Source organism: Exophiala aquamarina (genome assembly GCF_000709125.1).
Source record: "Exophiala aquamarina CBS 119918 chromosome Unknown aczIA-supercont1.16, whole genome shotgun sequence".
NCBI lineage: Eukaryota > Fungi > Ascomycota > Eurotiomycetes > Chaetothyriales > Herpotrichiellaceae > Exophiala > Exophiala aquamarina.
The window spans coordinates 357,929-380,391 of NW_013550572.1; the positions used below are offsets into that span (position 1 = coordinate 357,929).

Below are 22,463 nucleotides of genomic sequence, written 5' to 3' on the forward strand. Positions count from 1 at the left end.
ACGGAGCAGGGCAATTCTAGGACAGAACAGAGAGTGACATTATTCATTTGCATCTGTACTCCATGTTCTCGGAATTTACGTTGTTGTGGTGGCTGGAAATATTGCTCGTCTCCATGGAGGGCTTCCTTGACTTCCGCCGGTCCTCCCTCGTGTCCTACTGTGTGCAGAATACAATTATAGGCACCGATAGCTGTAGATCAGACCACAGGCCCCGAATCATAGCTGGCTACCCCAACATAGGTCAAATCACAAGCCATTTTTCTTGTCAGTAGGGAATCGTCGTAGGTCCTTTCATCAAGTGCCTCGATGGCATCCGCTCAAACATCCCCGTCCGTCAGCTAACCAAAGTTCCCCTGCCCCCGGTCCGCGATAATAATCCTACCCCTCAGCAAGATGCATCATCTGCGCAGGATAGCGCTCGCCCTTGACGGGGTTTTTCTTCAGAAGCTCGGCGATCTCCTGATACTCGTCGTCGGTGAGATGTACGTCCGCACTCGCGGTATTCTCGACGACGCGGTCGGGCCTGGTGGCGCCGGGGATGGGGATGATGGTGCCGAGAGTAAGGGACTCGCCGTTGGCGAGCGCAATCGTACGGCCGCTCAAGCCGCTGACCCACGCGATCGCGACCTGCGCGACAGTGACGCCCTTCTTGTCGGCCAGCTTCTGCACCTCGTCGGTGATCCGGTTGTTGTGCTCGAGCACATCGTCCTGGAACTTGGGCAGGAACCTCCGGAAGTCGGACTCCGGGATGTCTGCGTTCTTGCGGATGCCGCCCAAGATTGCGCCCCGCACGAGTGGACTGTATGCGGCGATGGGAATCCCGAGCTTGCCGCATGTGGCGGCGACGCCGTTGCCGAGGATGTCGGTCGCCCACAGGGAGAGTTCGACCTCGACGGCGGCGATGGGGTGGATGGCGTGCGCGGCCTCGATGGTGCTGGCTTTGACCTCAGACAGGCCGATGCCGCCAATCTTGCCCTCCTGGACCAACTCCGCCAGCGCCTTGATCGTCACCTCGACGGGCGTGTTGGGATCGATGCGTGCGCACTCGAAGATGTCGATGCTCTTCTTCCCGTCCAGGATCTTCAAACAATCCTCGACGCTGCGCCTCACGTTGGCCCGCGAGCCGTCCGGGACCAGTTGGCCTGGGAGGGTGCCGCCTTTGATGCTTAGCACGATCTTGTCCGCGTGCGTGGGGTTGGAGGTGAAGTACTCGTTCAACAGGTGGCACGAGTGGCGTTCGACCGTGCCGTAGAGCTCGCCGCCGTTCCAGAAGTTGGCGCCCATTTCGAGTGCCGTTGACATGGCGGCGAAGCTTTCCTCGGCGCTTTGGGGTGATGGCCGCCATGTCAGGCCCATGAGCCCGTACCCAATCGGGCCAACTGGCTTTGAGAGGAGGGTTGGTGTCGACATGATGTGACAAGTGACAAGCGACAAGCGACAAGTGACAAGTTTGTTGCTTTCAGATCCGCCTATGAATGGCTATAGGTATGGGGATACGAAACTGGTCGTGTTCTGCACGTTGATCCCGGAGTGGTCTTCGGAATAAGAGCGAGGGCCCTCAGCTTCTCTTTAAATACAAGGCGCAATGTCGTCTAACAGTTTTTGGATAAGGTCCACTGATTGGACACGGCTAGTCTTGCGGAGGTGGAGGTGCCGAGTCCGTAGATGTCTACATATGTAGAGGTCACTACCAGCTGGTCCCCGCAGTATGAACGTCACTCGGCGTGGATATTGGATCTTGTCTCGCAGTTTGTGGCTGTTTAACTCGCAATTGTCAGGCATTGATATCTTCCAAGTATTGTTTATCGGTTGCCGAGAGCATCGACCCATTAGCTGTCATTACAAGGCTTCGTTCCTTTCATCACTTCGGCATAGCACATCGAAATCATATTGGCCAGGATTGCGACGGCAGCCAGAAAGAAAGGCCAGGCTTCGCTAGACTCTATCCAGTCCATTAGATTGTCATCAATGCAGACCCTCAATCAACAAACCCTAACAGCGGTCTTTATCTCCGCCATGCATCGAGTCTAAATCCCGACCCATTGAAGCAGACGGAGACAAGGTCCATCTCGGAGAGCGAGATATTTCTATCTCTGGATGAAATGATCAATGCGGTCTAAGTTACAAACGGAAATGGTTCCCTCGGTCTGGGCTTGTAAGGTTTCAGATTTGGTCCGTAATCCTATCGGATTCTGGTTATGTGCATGTTCACTGGAGAGCCTGTTCAATCATGCAATGTGAGGTGCTTCTGCTGTGTGCTTCTGCTGTCCTACCACGAATAAACCCGGGGTGGGAATCGACAATAGCTTGTCAGTGGAGCCCTGCAAGACTAGCCAGCGTCTAATATGCTAATGGTTGGGAGCCTTGTATAGTATCAGAGAAATGATGGTTAACCATTGGAGATTTGTTCTGACCAGCCGCCTTTTCATTTCGCGATAAGTCGTGCATGGGACGTCCAACTACCACTGATCAATGTCCTCAAACATGCCTTCAGCTCATCGGGTTCTCGTGTGTTCCCAAGGCTGAAGTAGGTAGAAGCCATTGGATAGCCTTTGAGATTCTTTTCATGCAGCTCGCGCGGCCGGGGAAAGAAGGGAATACCGAATGGTCTATGTGCTCTTGTCTTTCGTCCGAGAAAATAATGTTATGCGATACACGCAATCTGGCGCATGCCTATACTGTTGCAGCAAACTTCGAGTCGCCGACTTTGACCCCTCAAGAGGGAAAGAACTATATATGTTATCAATCGTTTCTGTGCGCGCGTCCCATGACCACGCTCTCAATCTTCCAGAAACACCCCAAAGTAAAATTCCAATGTTAACAAGATTGAGCTCCACTTCGATCCTTTTCTTGACCACCATATGGAAACCGAATCCACAACAAGCACCGCTTGTGCCCATAATAGGTCCACGGAGTTAGCAGTCCAGCCGAGTGGAACTGTAGCCAGCTGCCGAAGCTGCAAAAAGAATGCATAGGGACTTTTCCTCCTCTCAGGAACCCCTCGCTAAACCGAATCCTTCCATCACAGCTACACCTTCTCCCGCGTCATGATACATTTTCTGATGTCGAAAAAAACTCTCCATGTGGCCGCTCGTAGCTTGGACAAACCATAAAGTCGAAATCGGTGGTACATTCATGGCATCATTTGTCCAGTGCCCGAAGTGCTTGGGTATAATGTCTATGTTGGTAGAGGTGGGACGTCCAAGGCCGTCTTGTAAGGAGAATCATCAGGGCTGAATCCTCCTAATTTCAAGTACTCCAAATTTCCCTGCTTCCTGTAATAACCTCCTTGTCGTTAATCGCCAGTCGCAATGCTTGAAAAGAAATCGTCACTCTGAGGGAAGGCATCCGTTCATCCAGTATCCTAGTACAACAAAAGAGTATCAATTTTGGTGTCTGCGTCCCACCACGTCAGTCCCCGAATTGGTCATTCTGAGTGTCGCTAACGGTGTCGCTTAGGTTGATCAAAAGCTGCGCAAGGCATCGCTTGGTGGCAGCGTCGTCCCTCAGAACATTGGAAAAAGTTGCATCGCGGAGTGGCTCAGGGAGGCACTGTCTCAAGGCTTGCCGGGCCCGGTTATTATCACTAAGCCTATTTTACCCGTCAGTGTGTCGGCATCAGCACGGAAGAGAGAGGTTGTACCTCAAAAAGCAGCGAACAACGTGTTTCAAGAGCCGCACCGTCTGTGTCTCGACCAAGCCAATAACCATGTTGCTCAAGACAGTTCCAACGGCATAGAAGCGTTCGTATGTCGCGCATATGTAGCCGAGCCCAGTGTCATCTAGAAGAATCTTCTGGACAATGAAAATGGCCACAGTCTTTGAAAGCTCGCTGCCCGTCTCCATGATACGCAGGCAGAGGGGGATGATCTCAGTGGTCAGCAAGAAGGTAATGGTGGGCGAAGAATTGTTGTTGCTCCCGTGTGCACCAGGGGTGCCATTGGGATTCATTGCTACACTTGACGATGGCTCGTTCTTGACCAGGGCACCGATGACGCCCAAGGAGGTCAGTCTGAGGTATTCGAAGGGTCTGGATTTCGACGTTGTGTTGAGGAAGGGGTAGAGGAAGAGCGGGATGTGTGCTAGATTCAGGTTAGTGGCGTCGCCCGACTCGCTGGGGTGCACTCACCATTTAGAAAGAGACCGCGAGTCTCATTGTGACTAGCAACGCATTGCAGGAGGGCCAGGGCATTACAGACGCGGTTGCTGGCAGCGGCAGTGAGCTGGCTCGGATTCAACAGAGGATAGACCGAAATAATCTCCTGAAGCAGACTGGTCATGACTCCGAAGCTGTGCCAAAGAACCAGAGCAAGCTCCGGGACTTGCTCTCTCTTCTTGCTCAATTCCATCAAAGCTCCTTCTCTTCTGGCAGGATCCATTAATTCTGCAACCCATTGTAAGACCTTGCGGTTCTCCTCTGATAGCTGTTGCTCCATGCCCGGGGATCCTTGCTCGTTCATGGCGGTCAGCGAGGCACCTATTGTGGCCGAGGCGTTGTCGCCCGAGGATTGACGATTATTGTTTTGCGAGTGTGATTGGTTAATAGCGATCCGATTGTAATGCTGCTGTTGGGCTGCGGCGGCAGCAGCAGCAGCGGCCTGTGCTTGAGAATGTTGTTGACCATGACTCAAACCCTGCAGATTGGATTGTGGACCAGCATGCTGCCAGGAGGGTTGGTCATGCTGGTTATACTGCTGCTGATGCGAATAAAGATGCTGAGCCTGAAGCATTGTGTCGGTGTCGCAGACTCGATGCCGACACGCGGTGTAGATTCGGGACGGGGTCGTCGGCTAAACCTAGTCACAGCGCACTCATTCTCAGGTGAGAACAGTCGGAGAGAAGTGGACACTGTAGTGAGAGGTTTCGATGACAAGGGCGGACAAGCTATTTGGGGCGAGTGAGACCGCGATTGCTGGCTGAGGACTCGACAATGATGAGAATGGACGGATGGGGGATGGGATTGAAGAGAACAAAGAAGGGAGCAGCAGCACGGGTTACCGAGCCCAGAGAGAACTTGAATCAGGATAAAGCGGGGAGGTTGTCGCCCACGTGACCAGGTCGCCAATTCTCCTTCGCGGTCACGCTGGGCCTTGGGCCTTGGCATTTTTGATGTGAACACGTCGAGGATCAGCACCACACATTGAATATTCAACGGAGCACCTAATGCCTGGTACCAGATGTGGATTCACTTCACAGTACTCCGTAAAGAGGTCTTCCTAGTGGTGGCACATCAGGGACCAAGTAATAGTCAGTGGGGACTATCATTGTTTGCTCAATCTCCCAAACTGATGGGATTTTCAATTTCTGCACAGGGTGTGTACTCATCTACCTAGGTACATATCTCATAAATACAGCATCATTCCCCCGTGAAAAATGCAATCGCTATGCATGCAGCATCATTATGTCCAATTCTTGACAGTCGGCTTGAGAGCCATCCAGTCGCATGCAATCCATGTCCGCTAAAAAAACGAGATCCAATAAAGCCAATCAATCTGCCGTTCCAAATTACCTGCGTGATCTTGATCGACTGTGGTGACTACTCCTCCTCGTTCTCCGATCAGACGAACTCTCACTGCTGGAAACGGTGTAGTCAGAGTAGTACGAGCTTCCATAGCCCGAACTGCTCTTGTCGTCCTTTCGATTTCGTCTCTTCATTCCTAAGAACAACGCCAATCCTCCCAAGGTGGCTGCCACCCACCCAGCTCTTCCGATGCCACTCGACTTCTTTTCTTCAACGACATCTGTTCTGGCGGGGCGTGTGCCAAACCATGTCCTTCGGTTATTGTGGACTCCACTCCGACCGCTGCGATGCGAGTGCCTCTCGACGTAGACTTCCTCTTCTGTGCGCTTTCGTTTCTTTCCGAGTCCGAATATCGCGAGAATACCGTCGATCAAGCCCTTGAAGCAGAGGCATGCGCAGAGAAGGAGGAGAAGGATGACACCCGCAATGACTCCAATGACTATGCCGGCAATCGCCCCGCCGCTCAAGCCACCACTGCCGCTGGCAGTTGGACCATAGATGATTGCTCCGTTGGTACCGACTGGTGTCTCGAAAGGCTGGGTTGTCGTTCCTGGGGTCACGGTGACAAGGGTATTGCTGGTAGGCCGTGATGGGACACTGGCGGTATTTGTGACAACGGTAGTTACTGTGTACAGGCTGCTGTAATATCCCGAACTCCCGCCACCCACTGCGACACACTGTCCAGTGGCTTGACAGAATTGTCCCGATAAACAGCAGACATTGCCACAGGCGCTTTCACCTAGGGAGTAAGCGCAGCTCAATGTGCTTTGGGCAATGAATGAGCTGAATGTTGCAGTGACAGTTTTGAGGTCGGTCTGGACATAGGTTGTGGTATAGTATTCCCATGATCCGGCGGCCGCAGTCGTGGCTTGGGTGACTTGCCCGGGCCCGCATTGTGCCTGGTCGTTGGCGTCGGTGTAGCATGATTCACCCTCTTCACAGCAGAGTTGCCCATAATATCCGCAAGGGTTGTCGCATCGTTTCCGGACGTCCTGAAGGTCGTCGAAGCTACGCAGAAGGTCGGGGATGAACGCTGCGGTTATGGGTCGGGCGAGGAGGATAGTGGTCAAGGCGGGCAAGGACAAATGCATTTGGTGCAAAAGCATGGCGGCTTATGCAGCACAGCCAGATGGCGGTCAATGCGTCAAGCTATGTTCGCAGTCTTCGAATCAACTTTCCAGTGGGGAGATCTTTGTCCAAGCAGTGGCCCTGTAGGCCTACAGCAAGCTGGTGTAAGGATTCAAATGTTTGTTCAAAGACAGCGCAGACGGCAATGTTGACGTTGCTGATGATAGAGGATATGATAAGAAGGGAGAGAGACAGTGCAAATGGTCTCGGGTGCAATGGTAGAAAGAGGCGGGCTTTTGGTGCTGGCGGATGACCAGATCCCAGCCTCCCCATCGGTTGCCCTGCCACCGATATTTTTGAGACAAAAGGTGATGAGGTCAACTCGAGAAATTGCTCGATTGCTTTACAATGTGGCTGGGAGCTTCAGATTTGATTGAACAAAACATCCTCTTGACATTATCGTTATTAAACTGAATGAGCAGCTTGGAAAGGCGGTGGGTGAACGGAGTATCGGTCCTTGCCAGATTCTTAACGGTGAGTGCGGGACACTCGAGGCTGCCAGCACATGAGCTCCGCGACCTCGGCACACACACACATGATCGTATTTGAACCCAGTTACAATAATTACAAATAATGGTGATTGTGCTCGGTACTTGTCATATTCATTTCTTCTGTACAAACACCCTCCTGTCGCATGATTCGGGAGCCCGTCAGGAATTTCAACACTTACAGGTGCTATGTACTACTACTGGAGCCTCGGCTGCGTCGCCCCAGAGATCGTCAGGTCCGCTTCAAGATCGGCTCCGGCTCTACTTTGTTCCTATGCCAAGACGAGCTAGTGGTTAGGTCCAATTCTACCACTAAGATTGTATTCGAGTCCTGGACCAAGTTCTAGTTGACGACCCGTTACAAACAAACCAAGCTTCAGCCTCATCTCTGCGCCTTTCGAGGAACTTGTTCCTTTATCTATAGCAATCAGCGCTTGGATCTTATTGACTTTAAGTCTCAGCTGTTTCCCTTCGACATCATAAGCCGAAGTTAGGTATCTTATGGCTCTCGCAACAAACCGTGCATACGGGGTATGCCATCATGATCTTGATTATTTTACAACGGTAGGCACCCTCAGACAAACCTACGTCACCTCGATTGTAGCACCTGTCGTCAAAACATCAGGCGTGCAACTTGAAGTCTGCATGCCTTGCTGAGATATCGCTCTTCACCAATTACATCCATTCTGTTTTCCCTACCGATCGTGTCTCGCAGAGACCACTCGACATCACCTTCGACAGAAGTACTCCATACTTGGTCCCCACACCATTAAGACAGGTTCTGAAAAGGTGTGGCGTGACCCATCAGGCTGACGCGAACGTTCTAGCTTGTGGATACGACTGGCTTCTTCTTACTAACTGCAGACTACTCCAGAATTCGGCTCTCGACAGTCCACCTTGACCACGTGGTGCTCCCATCCTCGAATACGAAATATTGTAAAGCATCAAATAGCGACTTAGCTCTGTTCCGCTACTGAAGTGGTAGGCACGACCTCTTGTCACTCGCCGTGGTATGACGGTTCTTCATATTGCCTGGAACACTACCAATCAAGCTAAAAGAAAAAAACCAGTGGTTTGTCAGCCCAAGCGACCTCTAATTTGGGCCATTCATTTACAAACATGATAATGCGAGCCATTGACTCTGACATCGAAGTGTTGTTGCTGCTGTTACTGGTTACCCAGGATATGCTGCTTTTCGCCGGCCAATGAATGACTCAGCCGTGCTGTTGGGCAAGGGCTTGCTTATGTGACGGACATGTTGATAACGTCAGCCGCGACTTCGGTGTCGCGCGAGGGAAGCCATTTTAGCTTAAGGACCAATCGACCCTTGCCCACCGATTGATCTTCCTACGATGGACGGAGCACGGAGCACTATGGCATGAGCTTGGAGGTCTCATACTTTCGGTCGGTATTCGCGTCGGTACTTGGGCATCCTGCCACCATTGGTTGGACCTCAAAATCCAATCGCGCCTTGATTCCCACTATGGCTCTCCCTCATGGTCAGTTGACAAAACGATAAACCACTCATGACGGTCAAACTGCTACCAGCGCTCGACTCGTCTGCTGATGAACATCGAATGGAAACTGACTGCCTTGACATCACCACGATCACTTGATATGATATCGGTGCCGAAATCAGGTTTCCGATCGTGGGGAGGAGTCGAGGCACTCTAGATAATATGAATAATCTCCACACTTATAGTGGGAACAGCCACTTGCTAACCGTTCATAGTGCCGGACGACACTGCAAGAATGGCTAGCCCCTCGGAATCCCTCGCCGGTCGACACCAAGGGAATCCCTAATTACGCGGGAGTTCCGCCGCCTCTAGGTACGGTATCGTTTTCCTTGTATGTAGGTGCCATTCCTCTGCAGCGTCACACTCAGCTCGATTGTAACTGCAACCTTTGCTGTAGCAGAAAGGTGGTTATGACGACTTATCACATCAAGGATTTCGCGTTAGACTCACCGTCATTTCCACCCGGATAGTAGCGGATGTTTTCGATTTGCTCTCGTTTCACATTTTTCAGAGCTATCATCAAGCTTCCACGCGTCCGGCAAAGCCCACTGCAGTGAAGGATCGGCGCACGCCTATACTCGGTTGCATGTCGGACGAATGGCAAATCGCAAGGCTGCAGACTCAACACCTTCTGGAAGTCATTCCTCATTCCAAACGTTTCCCAAATCGGGTCTGATCTTCAGACTTACCTTTTCTCCCTGCACTCGGCAATCAAATAATTATCTGAAGCCCCGCGGCGGCCTACCAGTCGTGCATATCACAGCGGTACCTACTGCTGGGGATTCATTTCGCAGAGGGAAAAAATGAGGGGATGCACATTCCTTCAAAGTGAAACTCTCGGGGTCTACATCTCAAAGTTACTACCATTCTTGGTAGTGTGTTGACACCAGGCCCAAATTCCATGCGTTTCGGACGAAATTCTAGCGTGCTCTTACAAGGCAATTAAGGGACCATATTGAGACTTGGACAATCCCATGTGAGGCCGCAATAGGCCTGTGCAGACCTCCCTCCACGTCAAGCATGTAGGGGCCACACAATGTAGAGAATCACGAACCCGGGCTAGATGTTACAGTTCTGTGCAAAAAGGTCGGACGATCACGAGCAAGGTCCAAGGTCTATAATTCCAGTCGCAGAAAACTCTTCCATTATTGTGGAGATTGTACGTAGGTGAGCTGTTCAATCTTTAAGACCACTTGCATTGTTTATTCAGAATAGGGTGCGGGCCCCCGCCCAAAACAGAGCCTAATGGGATTGCGAGGTGCGAGGTACTTGCACTCCAGGGCAATTTTCTTCAGCTTTATGAAGTACCGGTGAGATCAGCCTAGATTATACCAACAAATGCATCTTTTTGGCAAAAAAGAAGCTCAATGGTAAAATGCTTGCAAGCACGATGACGACACTGGGGCGCACAGTCAGACCCTTCAGCAACCGGAGAGCCGTGCTTTCAGGCTTAGTTTCAAGCTCCTTAGATCCATGTACCTGGCCACTCGATGCTGGGTATTGATAGCTTCGCATGGATACCGAATACCGCATGCGAGCCTGTGCACTGTCGACTTTCCGCTAGTTTCGTTTAGAAGTGTCATGATATACAACAAAATCACTTCCTAGGACACTCTCTGGAAGGCGAGCACTAAATGCTAGGCGGCCCTGAAGTCGAGGAGAATGCCGATCAATTTGCCTAGCTAATAAGTCTGGGGGGCACCAGGCCAAGTTCCAAATGGCCCAAATTTCGCTTCATTCGAACGCAAGAATATTTCAGCCACTTTTGGCCATACTGGGAATAGAGTGCGCCCTGAGTAAGGACGCATGGGAGACTCTGGCTGACTGATGAAAGGTGCTCGGGTTGGTGGAGCTGCACTGCAGGTCGAGCAGGAAGACCACCAGGGCGAGGAGTCAGTCGACACACGGAACAGCAAGACGACAAGGGTGTGATGCTCAACTAGTGCGCCTGCTGGAAAAGGGATAGCTTGACTCGCATCACCGAAGCTTCCAACGGCGGGCCAATGCCGCTGATGCAAGACACCCTGGTTCCTCACTACCCCTGTGGAGCCATGCTTCGATCCGTCATGGCCAAACTCGCGAAGGTTGGGTCTATACCAACTTTGTTTGGTTGATACTGGGTAATTTATCTCGGTCCTAGATTGGATTCCAGCATGGCCCATACTTTACCCATGGCAGCCTTGCTCTCGCGGGGAGCAGTATAAAATCGTTGTGACCCCCCATCACCTTGACTGAGATGAGTATTCCTCTCTAAGATCCTCGAGAAAAAAATATCCTCCATCATACAAGACATCTTACCAGACCAGGCCAGTAACAAGGACAGCCCAGATTTAACAGTGACACCATCATCAATTCGGCACCCCGACAACTTAATCATGACCGATTTCCGCCACAACAGCTGGGGTAATCAGCAGGCAGCTTTTTCGCCCATGGACCCCTCTTTCCAGTGGGACTATCCTGCCGTGCAATCGCCAAAGAACATGGTCAATCACTATAACGACGCAAGTACCAGACTGGGTTATCGCAAGACTTTGATGCTAACAATTCCCAGCTCCTGCAGCGAGCAGCAGACTTCTACGCCAGTCTCGATAACTCGTTTGAGTCGATGTCGTCATCGGGCTCGGACAGATCCTATCGCGCGAGCCCCGACCGCCGGATATCCTCTACTGGCAGTGTTGTCGCTCAGGTCAAGAGCTCCATCCCAGACAAGATCGAGGTACGGACTTGATGTGGTTCTAAAGGGGCCATTCCATACTGACTCGGTCCACAGAGACGACGAGAACAGAACCGTTCATCGCAACGCGCTTATCGCGAGCGCAAAGAACGCCACCAGAAGGAACTGGAGGAGCAGATAACCCAGTGGCAACACAAGCACCAGTTACTGTCTCGCTCTTATTCGGAACAGTCCGATGAGGTTGCCAGGCTCAAGGCCCAGATTGAACAGCTCAACAGCGAAATTTCCAACTTGCATACCGGCCTGCCCAGCCTCTGTGGCTCCCTCTGCCAATCACCCCAGGAATTTGACCTGGTCCCCTTCTTCAACAACGATATCTCGAGCGCTCAGAGCACACCGCGCTTATCACACGCATACCCTCCTCGCCGATGATCCCGGATTTACAGCGTGTACCGTGGGCGGGCTCCTTGATAGCATCATTAAGGCGTTTTTGCATAGCATGAATGTATGTTCATGGCGTTTTGTGTGGTTGGGGAATCTTAGCGCCTATGGATGATTCCGGATCGAGGGATCAGGATCAGGAGGATGACATTTACGAGAAATTTGATTTCACATAGCCCAGGTGTCATGAGATCGGACCTGGTGAGCATGGGGTGTGACTGGACTGTAACGAACGAGTAATGGCCTCACAAAGAGGTCGCTCAAGCTTAATACATGATCAGAATGAGAGACTCTCCCGGGCGCAAGCCATCTTCACTTAGATGACAGCGTTATGTTCCATTGACATATAGAAATTCAACCAACCACCACATTCTTCCCTGCAAACCTTCTTGACCTAGCTAGACTTCGGGGGGAGAGATACCATTCCAGCTGAGGTGTAAAAATGCCCACGAAAAGCAACACACCAGGGAGATCTTCCCAAAAGAATGTCGCCTGCCTGGCTCTGTTACGCAATGTATCGTTCTTGAGAATCAAGCTCAGACAAAATTCCTTGTGGGGGGAGGGGCCGTACATAGTACCTGGTCTACGTCGTTAGCGAACCGAGATAAGATGACTGCGAGGGTGGGGGCACAATGGCCCTCTTTTCCTGACGAACAGCCACACCCGCACGATGCAGTTTGGGCGACGATGGCCGGCTCCTGAGTCAGGAGCCCAACGACAGTCAGGCTTGTCAATAGTGAGCGTTACCTAATCCAAGGATTGACCAGGGTTGATCGGATCCTGCCCTGCTCCTTGTCCACGTGCGAAGATACTCAAACATATCTCCAAAACGCGACCACGGCGAATGAGAGCACGCCAAAACCCACTTCCGTATTTGTAATGATCTCCGCGAGGCGAACCCCTGCTTCCCGTTCGGGGATGGAGGGTGATCAGGCGTTGGTTGACGGGGAGCGGTGGTACAACCGGAACGGCGGTCGCGAATCCCTTTCATCTTACGAACTACACAACGACAGAAGGAGACACAGGACACCGTTTCCCCCGCAACCAGAGACATACTGGGATGGAGGAGTTGTCACTGAGGCACAGCAAACGGAAAAGCGAAGAAAAGAAGAGATCCCAGCGAAAAGTGAATGGCCAGTAGGGATCCACCTTCCGATATCCCAAAATGGCAATTCCTTTATATAACTGGAACCTTTAGGTCATCAGAGGGGGAGTCGAAGGACTGGGCCGCCAGACACCCCGCCTCTGGGGGATTTTCAGTCGTGAATACGGGACCGTACCCAGCTAGAGGGGCAGCCGTTCAGTTTGATGCAAAAAGACCTGGATTGACATTGGGGATGAGGAACTCCCATACCGTATGCCGTTTATTGCCGAATCTGGGATGTGCCCAAGACGGTGTCCCAGGGTTTCACGCTCTCCACGTTAGCCGCTTTTACTCCCCGTGAATAACACGGCTAGACTGCAGACCAGCCTGGTCGTCGGTCAAAACGAAGCAACTGGTGAGGGTTTCTCGAAAGCCTTGTGTTCTGTATCAAGTCGCAGTTCGGCGCTGAAGCATCCTTCTCGGGGCGTCAGTTGTGCTGCACACGTCATTCCTGGCCCGGGCATGTAAATATTCTACGCTACCTTCCAAGCTATCACTTCAACTTTGTTGTCGGTGTGGACTTTGTTCTGTCGTTAGGTTCTGGCGGCTTCGATCAACAATACGCACCAGGGTCGGCATTGCTACTGCCACCCTATACCTGCGCACCGTCCATTCCACCGGGAAGGCGGCACACGAATCTGGTTCTGTCAAGAGGAGCACTGTATGGGCCGAGCAGTGTCTACCAGAACTCGTACAACGGCAGAATGCTTCCGAAATGGAATCACCAAGCTAAGCCCAATATGACATGTGCACTTATTCGCTTGGCGGCTACAAGGATGTGCGTGCATCTGGATTCAAACGAGGGACCATCTCTTCCTTCAACCGCCCTATCCTATCGCGTGAGCACAACTTCACGTTCCCGCTATGTATCCCGGACAAAACAGGCCCTAGGCCATGGGACAAGGTAACCGGCCATACAGCTTCCGCCTAGTCTCAGTCCACCCACTTGGACGCGTCCTCTATCGGTTGATGGGCAACACACCAGTTTCCAGGTGCTTAGCTGCCCGGTCGCCGGTTTCCATTCTGATGTGGTTGTTTACGCGGCCTTGTATGCTCGATACACAGGCATTCAGTAAGATTTCAACCAAGGGGGATTCATCCTAGCAGCCGACCATCGGCCGGTTTACCTAAGCGTGCAACTGCGCGGAATGGTTGTGGGTTTCTCAACCCTGCAAAAGCTAGACTGTCCTTCTATTTCTTGCTTATACTACCTCTCGGGCTTCATTTTTCTTCAGTGTAGCAAGTCGAGCCACAACGCTCACAGCTAAATCCATCTCTAACAGAAAGCATTCAGGACAACGTGGAACACTGATCGACCTTCGCTAACCCCGGAGCAGTAGCCGCCTGAGAGGGAGACGTGGCCATGTACAGGGTTCCTTAACGGTGATACGGGTTCTGCTCCGATTGTCAGGATGGCTGGACGCGCGGACTTCTAAAAAGAACATACAACTCGACTCAGACGCAGAAGGACCGTCCTTTGTTTCTCTGGCTATCATCCCGGAGAAACTGCGTTCGCTTAAGCGTTTAAGCGTCGCCCGTGACTTTACACCGTCCCCGAGACCAAGCCATCTCATTCTACGGGTGCAATTTGCAAGCCCGGCATTGAAATCCATGGCCCTGCACACGCTCTATATTCGACGGTGCTCGCTTTCGTTGGTATCAATGTCAAGAGACTATGGGTAGCTAACATCCATGCCAGGCAGCATGCGTCAGTCGCGAGGGAGTCTTGAGCAAGCCATCTCAACGACAAGGGGGCGCGAAGACGAGCACACTTCTAAACGAGCCCTCATGCTGGAGCACTTGACTGTGCTCCGTGCATCTTTAGTCGGGGGTTCCGTTGATCTGCACCAGTATATGCCTTACTTGTCAAGCAAATTGCCCGTCTGGGGCCGTTAGGATATTCGCCGTGGATGAAGCTACTGCCATGAAAATATATGCCGAATCGTCTTCCACGGATCTCGGTGTAGATCGGGCCTACCTGGCCAAGATCAATATTCGTTACTGGGTTTAGGCCTCCAGTTCTACCGTTTATGGCGGAGGTGAGCCTGACCGTACATATGTCCAACCTTCCCTTTGGCTACATATGCATTTCTGAGTAGCTTGAATCGCTGTGCAGCCTTAGATTAAACCTGCTGGCCCGGTCAGGGAGTAAGGGGCATAAAAGCCACTGTGTACGCAGTACCGGTGGTCAGTTGAATAGCCAGAGTTCCTGTGACATCGAGCGATTTCGCTGCAGCTTTGGCGGAATCAAAGCTAGTCGGGATCCCGTCTGCGAGTGCGGCTAAGGATCACGGTCTGCTGCGATGACAATCGCGTTTTGGCCAGGATTGATGTTCTTCCCCTTCGTACGCTCTCCGGAGTCAAGTCTTGTTAGTTTCTCTGAGGCGAAGAAAGGCTCTGCCATATCTCTCTCAGATAAGAATTCGTGCAAAGCCGGTTCTGAGAATCAAGCCATCAGCCCAGGACACGCAGTAACAAAAGAGAGAGCAAAGATAACCCCTTTTCTCTCTGCTCTCCACCACTGTAGGCGTTTTGGCGCGCAGACACACGAAAGGGTGGAGGAACGCAGCAAACCGCGGCCTTACCCAACCAGGTATCAGGCAGGGGTATGTCTTGCTTACCGCATCAGCTAGCCTGGCTGCTTGGCTCCTTAGTCATACAGTACATCTCCTTTTGGTTATGAGAGAGTCCACCAATAGGGCTTCTCTTGCGGCCTTTGAAAGGATATTTGCGCCAGACCAACTGAGTCGCTGGGAAATGTCGATTTCGAGAGCGTGAGCTCGATAAGGTCAAGTCAACGCAACGCGCACGGGACCGTTGAGACCAGAAAGAGCGGAATGCCTGGCTATATGATAGAATCTACAAGGTACCTCCCTGGTACAGTAGGTTCGAGCTTTGCAGATCGATGCATTCGAGAACAACGGTCATCCTGGCCATCGAGCCTGACGCAGGATGGATGCGGGGGCGCACCGCTGGCAGCCAAAGTTGTCGAAGAGTGTTTCCTTGTCCTTGCATGATGGTCGTTGTATCAAACGCTTCGTTTCCTGACACCCGAAGAGGCCATTCCTGGTTAGCACGCCTTCCTCTCTTGATACACATGGATTCTTTTTCAGCGCGGTCCAAGCTTAGACTGTGACTAGTAACTTTATTGTGGCTCCCGGCACGGCAGTTGAATGATTACAACAGAAAGGTCTTTGCCTTCCGGTTGGGTGCACTGCTTCACATGAGAATTGATGCATGCGAAGAACCACCTAGGTGACAACTTGCGAGTTCAAAGGGGAAGGCACTCCGTGCCCAGATGAATAGCACTGCTACGACATGGTAGGGATAGGGCCGCCCAAAAGCAACATGACTGCTCCTCTCCCATACCCCCTCGCTTAGGCGCAGTGTAGCAGAGCCAGCCGGCAAGTAAGTGGTAGCACAGAACCGAAAAAGTTAAAAAAAGATACTCCGTACAATCTGATTACCCGAAGTCTCCCCACCGTGCATCTCGCTACCAAGATCACTAGATACACACCTCGCTTGACCTGGATAAGGGATATCCTAGGCTCATCCTATGGGGATGTCTTCTCGGAGTTCTTCCTCGAAAGGGTAGCAAGTGAAGGCATTGGATTTATAGTAGGGGACACCATGAGGACGTTCTTCTTGAGAAAACCTGTTGTCATTGCATTGCGCCTGCGCCTGACGAAAACGCTAGTCTGCGTCGCTTCCGAGGTACAGATATCCAGATGCTGATTGCCTGTGGAATGTACCGAGACGCGGCAGTTGCTCTACTCTTGCTTGCTTGTCTGGCTTGAGCTTGAAGCGGCGTGTATACGAGGCTAGCCCGAGGTACCTGGCTCATTTCTACTCCTTTTTCACCCGGCTCGGAGGCACCTCTGCTGGGCTTCTGGCCCGCTAGCGCCACATCAGAGCTTATGTCATGCCGATACCTGCGGGGCGAGTTCGTTTAGTCATTCAGAGAGGTGTCTCTTGACGTGATGACTACTCAGAATCCTGCCCTCACACGTCCCGCAATGCTCCCTACATGGGACGAGACGAGGTTTGTACCTCGTTCTCAGCATGGATGGTGCACCGCGGTACTCTCGCGTGTCGGCGGCGGAGTTTTGGCCCCGGCAGCGTTGCCATTTGTACTGATCCAGTGCGGAGGAGAGGCCTCAATCACGATCCAGGCTGGCACAAGCCACAAGCCACGATGGGTGACGTGATGATTGACCGATGGCCACGTGGCTTTCGGTCACACAGATGTTCCTTGTACCACGGCGGCTGCAGATAGCCTTTAGACAGCAGCGAATTGGAATGGACGGGTCCTCTTCAGAGACCTAGCACTGAATCGCTGCAAACCGTGGCGTGATCAGAGGCGGCTGCGCCGTATCATGCTGGAAATATTACACTACATGCCTGGTCGAGGGGTTGGGGATCATTCAACGGGGCCGGAGCATGAACCGCGGGGCAGAATGTTGAAGTGGTACTCGTATATACGAGGTACGCTGGCTTGTAGCAATGCCTCTTTCTAGCCAGGTATTGGCGAGGCTACGGGGTACGTTCCACAGGGAGAGAGGGACCGAAATCGATCCGACTTGAGATGCAATTGGGAGGTTGTCTAACCAGCCGTGCCTGGATTCACTAACCAGGTTTCCCCACTGGCCAAAAGGACCAGTGACCTTGGTGTTCAAATGCTTGAGCGTTCTGTGCTTCGATCATCGACCGCTGGACCGTTTGCGCGTGCGTGTGCTATGGCACAAACAATCCCTTCCGTGGCCGCTTCGAGCACCATGGCATTGATGACGCCTGCACTGGTTCTGAAATAGCTTGCCATCTTCTAGTCAGGCCAGAGAGGTCAAAGGCACCAGAACACGCATCACTCAATTGAGTCCAACGTGGCAAGCTATGTCGTTTCAATTGTCCATATCCAAACTCCGATCGCGCCATGCATAACAAACTCATGAATGTGTCTTCACAACGCCTGGCAATAGGGAGGAAATGTTTGGGGAAAAACCACCCGATACCACACTGTCGTTATATTTCACGCGTAATCCGAGTCCCTGGAGGCGCGGCGGCCGCGATCTTTCTGCTGTGTCCGAGGCGGATACTCTTGACTGTAGCTCGGCGGCGGCTTGGACGGGTCCTCATAATTGAGAGGCGCTTGCCAGTTACTATTTTCATTTGACTTCGGAATGGGAACCCATGTCAGCTCCATGTTGTCGTCGATCTCGCGCTCCTTGGCGAGTTCAGCAGCTCTTTGTCGTCTTCGTTGGCGTCGAACGATGAAGAACATCACTGTGCCGGCAAGGAAGAGAAGGCTGTGGAGGGGAGGCATGAGCGGATCAGCTGTAGGCCAAGAATGGAAATTCGCAATATAGAGGATGGCAAGCCCACGTGGTGTATGTACCAGGGTCTATGGGAGTTGGGGGTACTTACGATAAGCCGATGATCAGAGGGATCCCCGTTTTGGTGAAGTCGCTGACATACGTTTCGCATGCGTCGAAGGCAGGGTCGTTGTTCTTGCATTCCGCTCGTTTGAGCAGGGCAGAGAAGTACGTCGACATATTCAATGTTGAGGACGGAATGAGATTTCTGAGAATAGGATTTTTGTAAGCCGGACCTTGAACGATGGGTGTCGCAGGTGAAAAAACACCACTAATCTATCTAATCCGCCGCTTGGAGTTACGCTGATTGGTGTCTCGTGTGGTGCATCGCCGGGTGTGCTTTTCAAAAAGAGTGAGGCAATGAGACAAGGAGTGGAGGACAATGGGATCCAATGAGAGTGTAAGTGGCGAATATCAAACGATGAGGAAATAAGTGAACAATGCTGCGCTGTACAGAGTATCTTCCGCGGACTCCCCTCAATTGCTGCAAAAAGTGGAAGAATGAATGTGAATGAATGTGAATGAATGCCATCAATGATAGGCAGGATATGGGCCAGATGAAATGAGGGCTTCATTGTAATTAAAGGGGTCTTACAGGGCACATGTAGCTTCGGGTGCCAGAGATCCAACGCTTCTCATGTTTCAGGTCGAAGCCGGGGTTAGTTTGGCCCTTTTTCGGGCGGCAGAGCTTGTTTGTTTAGTTATCATTTCCAGATTCGCAAGTCTGGGGGACAACGTCGCCCGCGTGGCGCGTGTCGAAGGCTGTCGAAGGCGTGTCAGGGGTTGGCCAAGCTTGCCAAGGTGCCGTGCCAAGGGCCTGGAGCCTTGGTCAAGGATTGTCGGTTTTCCCGGCCCCGGGTGGCTTCCAGCACGTCACGTGATTCACCTATTCAGACTACCTGCGTCACGTGGGCACGAATTTGTATCCGGGAAAGGTCGCCTGGGTCGTGCGGCCGAGTTCGCCGGGGAAGCTACCAGCCTCAGGTTTGGGTTGGCATCTTCTGCTGTGCCTGGCCCCGAACAGCGGCGGTAGAATAACCGAACTTCCCACGCATATCAAGTCCCAAGTCCCGGCTTTTCAACAACTCTAGTTCTTTGCACAGCATCTCAGAAGTTGATAGGCGCGATTTAGCCGCCTTCGCGGTGTGTTATTGGTCCTTGCTGGACATCCGACGTCTCTCCCACTGTCTCAGCTTCTTCCCTCACTCGCTAACGGGCGGGATATTCTCGCTTGCTGTTTCCTTTCCCCGTTGAATTCGTTTGTGGCTCTGGTCACCACCATCCAGCATGCTATGAATCATGCCGATAACAGGTTGCCAAATTTGAAAAGGCATGAATCCCAGAGTCTCGACAGAGCAGGAATCCGCGGCATCAAGTGCCCCTCTTGCAAAGCAGGCTGCCTGTCTAGAATGTCGGCGCAGCAAAGTCAAATGCACTCGTGACCCAAATGCTAGTGTCTGTCGGAAATGCCAGCAGGCTGGCCTCCAGTGTGTTACGCCTGAGTATCATGTTGGCAGGTACAAAGGCGTCAAGAAGTACGTCGCTCACTCCAGCTCCCCAGGTCATGATTAACTGTTTGTCCTTTTAGCAAACGCACCGGGCTTGAGAAGGCGATTTATCAAGTTGAGCAAGCCTTGAAAAGGTCCAAAGATGTCGGCCCTAGCCTCAATCAAGATGTTGAGGCAGATCTTCGACAGTTGATGGCCGCGCCCTCCGCGAATAGCCCACACCGGCGTCGAGAGTCTACCTCCACCACCCCTAATACTGCTAGCAATCAAATCACTTTTCCTCCCCACCGGGCGAGTCTTGTTCTAGGCGAAGCAAATGGCATGGCTGTCGACCAGGCCCACGAGGTATCACCTGCAGACGGCGCTGAGAAACCAGATGAGCTTGCCTTAAATCATGCGGATAACCCGCTTCAGTTATTGGCAATGGCATCTGGACTCCCAGGACAATCACCCTCCACGAACATGTCTACCTCACCCGCAGGCCCTGCATTTGCCTCTCATCAGGGTTCCGATGTTAATGCCACAGACGTTGACCTGACCCAATTCTTTGGCTCGCTCCAGCCAAGTCTAGACAATTCTGCAGATCTCGATCCTATCAACATGGGCCTGGTCACACCTGAGGAGGCTGAAATGCTCTTCAATTATTTTAACGACCGATTATCCCACACCCGGTGGGGCTTGGACCCTCTACTCCACAAGGCCGCTTTTGTTCGCTCTCGATCTGCCTTCTTATTCACCTCCGTCCTTGCTGCTTCCGCCTTGTTCCTACCAAAGACGGAAGCCCTGTCGAAACGGCTTGCGAACCATAGAAATCTACTCGTTCAGAAAGTCACGCAAAACAAGAACAGATCCGTTGAGATTGTCCTGGCATTTTTGGTCAATATTCCCTGGATGGTTCCAGCAAAGCACTGGGCAGATGATGAGACGTGTGCGTATTTGTCAATGGCACTGACAATTGCTTTAGATCTTCAACTTAACAAGATCGTGGTTCCATCACCAACAATTCGCCCTGCTGGTTTTTTGGACCGAGTTGCCAAAGCTGAATGCATCGATAGCGCGAAGGCTCTTCAGTTGGACGGGTTTCCACAAGTGGAGCCAACCTCATCATGGGGTCGTCGGTTATTGAGACTTCGAGAGCGTGTATGGCTCGCATTGTTTGTTCTGGATCGAGGGTATGTCTGCTCCTCTACAATTATCTAAACTACGTCACTAATCTGAACACTATAGCATCTGCCTCGCTCGTGGACGTCCTTACGCTGTTCCGATAGGTCCTCTCGTGGATAGTTGTGATACTTGGCATATATCTGATATTGCAGATAGGTGGGACGGTAGCATCATCTCTGCTGCAGTGTTGCGGCGTGACCTGGTGAGAACTTACCTCAACCATTTACTAGCATCTTTGACTTAGCTCCATCAGGTCCCTCTCATCAACAGCCTGCGTGAGATTTGTGATGGCAGCCAAGGTGTGAGTGGGGGCTCTGCTGCGGTACGGTTGTAAGTGACTTTTCTACTGCAATACTGTCTCACCAAAGATCCAATGACGAAGTCCCTTTATCTTCTGGATCTCGGTTGCACGGATCGTGAATATCTGAATCAAGTGCCTCGGTTCCCGGGCAAAACATGGTCACAACCCGATGCATTCATTCCCTTTGCCCGACTACGAATCTCTCTTAGTTGCCTTCTAACATCAGCAACAGCCTCAAAGACAAAATTGATCGATTTTTCGAGCAGTGGTATGCAGTGTGGTCACTTCAGATTACCCAAGGAGATGGTAAGTTGTGATTCCACAATCTCTCTACGGAGGCTGTCAGATTTGCTAAACCTAGATAAGGACAACTGCCACCCTACGTTGAGATCCTCGTTTCACACACGAAACTCTCCACCTACTGCAATGTGGTTAATCATCCAACTGCCTCGACAGATGTCAAACAGTTCTTCCGCGCCGCTGGACTTGCATCGGCGATGAACGTCATGCGGGCAGCGGTTCAAGGCGAGAATCGGCTAAAGTCGATGCCAAATAATACTGTCATCATGGTGTCATTCGCTGCATGCTTCGCGCTTGCTCTTGGAACAACCACACTTGGCAACAAGGCAATACTTGCTCCCAGTGCTCGTTCACTCATCGAAGACACCACCATGGTACTTGAACGAATCGGGAACACGCCAAAACATCGCAACGGCCTTTCCGTGCTATTCGCCAAACATATTCGCCGGATTATGCAAAATTCCCTTCTCCAACCAACAGAAGACCAGCATAGCTATCAATCCTCAGCTAATCCCAACTCGAATATGCTACAGCGCGACAGAAACGCGCAGTATACCTCGCCACATAGCACAGGCAATCCGACAGGGACCACCACTGAGCCCTATGTCTTTGACATGACCGATGATCAAATCCTGGAAGCTATCAATAATGCCAGTGCATCACAAGAGTTGTTCCAGCTTGATGAGACTATGTTCGTGGACTGGTTGGACTGGCCCAATGTCACCTGAAGTTACTGATCAGTCACAACGTTCTTAATGTCGAGATTCATCAAGATATTTTACCACCAGAGATAGTCCACGGGCATCCAAGTACCCCAACAGTTGACCCAGATGCCGCAAATGTCGCCCGCGAACCCAACTTCCTAACATGTTCTTCCCAGATATCAAAGTTTCGAAGCTGTTGGACTT

The 22,463-nt window shown here is 51.8% G+C and overlaps 6 protein-coding genes across 6 annotated transcripts; 2 read left to right on the forward strand and 4 right to left on the reverse strand.

Annotated features, from left to right (window-relative positions):
* Positions 1 to 378: 378 nt before the first annotated feature.
* A1O9_11189 (pyridoxine 4-dehydrogenase) lies at positions 379 to 1,410 on the reverse strand (the record flags this gene model as incomplete). The annotated part of the gene is made up of 1 exon (XM_013399908.1): positions 379 to 1,410. The coding sequence occupies one exon, from the start codon at positions 1,408 to 1,410 to the stop codon at positions 379 to 381; it is 1,032 nt and encodes a 343-aa protein (XP_013255362.1).
* Positions 1,411 to 3,411: 2,001 nt separating this feature from the next.
* On the reverse strand, positions 3,412 to 4,730 carry A1O9_11190 (uncharacterized protein; the record flags this gene model as incomplete). Its single annotated transcript, XM_013399909.1, has 4 exons — positions 3,412 to 3,592; positions 3,644 to 3,916; positions 3,965 to 4,082; positions 4,130 to 4,730. 4 exons carry the CDS (start codon positions 4,728 to 4,730, stop codon positions 3,412 to 3,414), a joined length of 1,173 nt encoding a protein of 390 aa, XP_013255363.1.
* A 775-nt stretch (positions 4,731 to 5,505) lies between these two features.
* On the reverse strand, positions 5,506 to 6,627 carry A1O9_11191 (uncharacterized protein; the record flags this gene model as incomplete). The annotated part of the gene is made up of 1 exon (XM_013399910.1): positions 5,506 to 6,627. The coding sequence occupies one exon, from the start codon at positions 6,625 to 6,627 to the stop codon at positions 5,506 to 5,508; it is 1,122 nt and encodes a 373-aa protein (XP_013255364.1).
* A 4,402-nt stretch (positions 6,628 to 11,029) lies between these two features.
* Positions 11,030 to 11,760, forward strand: A1O9_11192 (uncharacterized protein; the record flags this gene model as incomplete). The annotated part of the gene is made up of 3 exons (XM_013399911.1): positions 11,030 to 11,137; positions 11,206 to 11,370; positions 11,425 to 11,760. The coding sequence occupies 3 exons, from the start codon at positions 11,030 to 11,032 to the stop codon at positions 11,758 to 11,760; spliced, it is 609 nt and encodes a 202-aa protein (XP_013255365.1).
* A 6,179-nt stretch (positions 11,761 to 17,939) lies between these two features.
* A1O9_11193 (uncharacterized protein) lies at positions 17,940 to 18,921 on the reverse strand (the record flags this gene model as incomplete). The annotated part of the gene is made up of 3 exons (XM_013399912.1): positions 17,940 to 18,216; positions 18,335 to 18,490; positions 18,878 to 18,921. 3 exons carry the CDS (start codon positions 18,919 to 18,921, stop codon positions 17,940 to 17,942), a joined length of 477 nt encoding a protein of 158 aa, XP_013255366.1.
* A 693-nt stretch (positions 18,922 to 19,614) lies between these two features.
* On the forward strand, positions 19,615 to 22,283 carry A1O9_11194 (uncharacterized protein; the record flags this gene model as incomplete). The annotated part of the gene is made up of 7 exons (XM_013399913.1): positions 19,615 to 19,817; positions 19,871 to 20,090; positions 20,160 to 20,962; positions 21,018 to 21,156; positions 21,208 to 21,284; positions 21,488 to 21,561; positions 21,622 to 22,283. 7 exons carry the CDS (start codon positions 19,615 to 19,617, stop codon positions 22,281 to 22,283), a joined length of 2,178 nt encoding a protein of 725 aa, XP_013255367.1.
* Between the last annotated feature and the right edge of the window lie 180 nt (positions 22,284 to 22,463).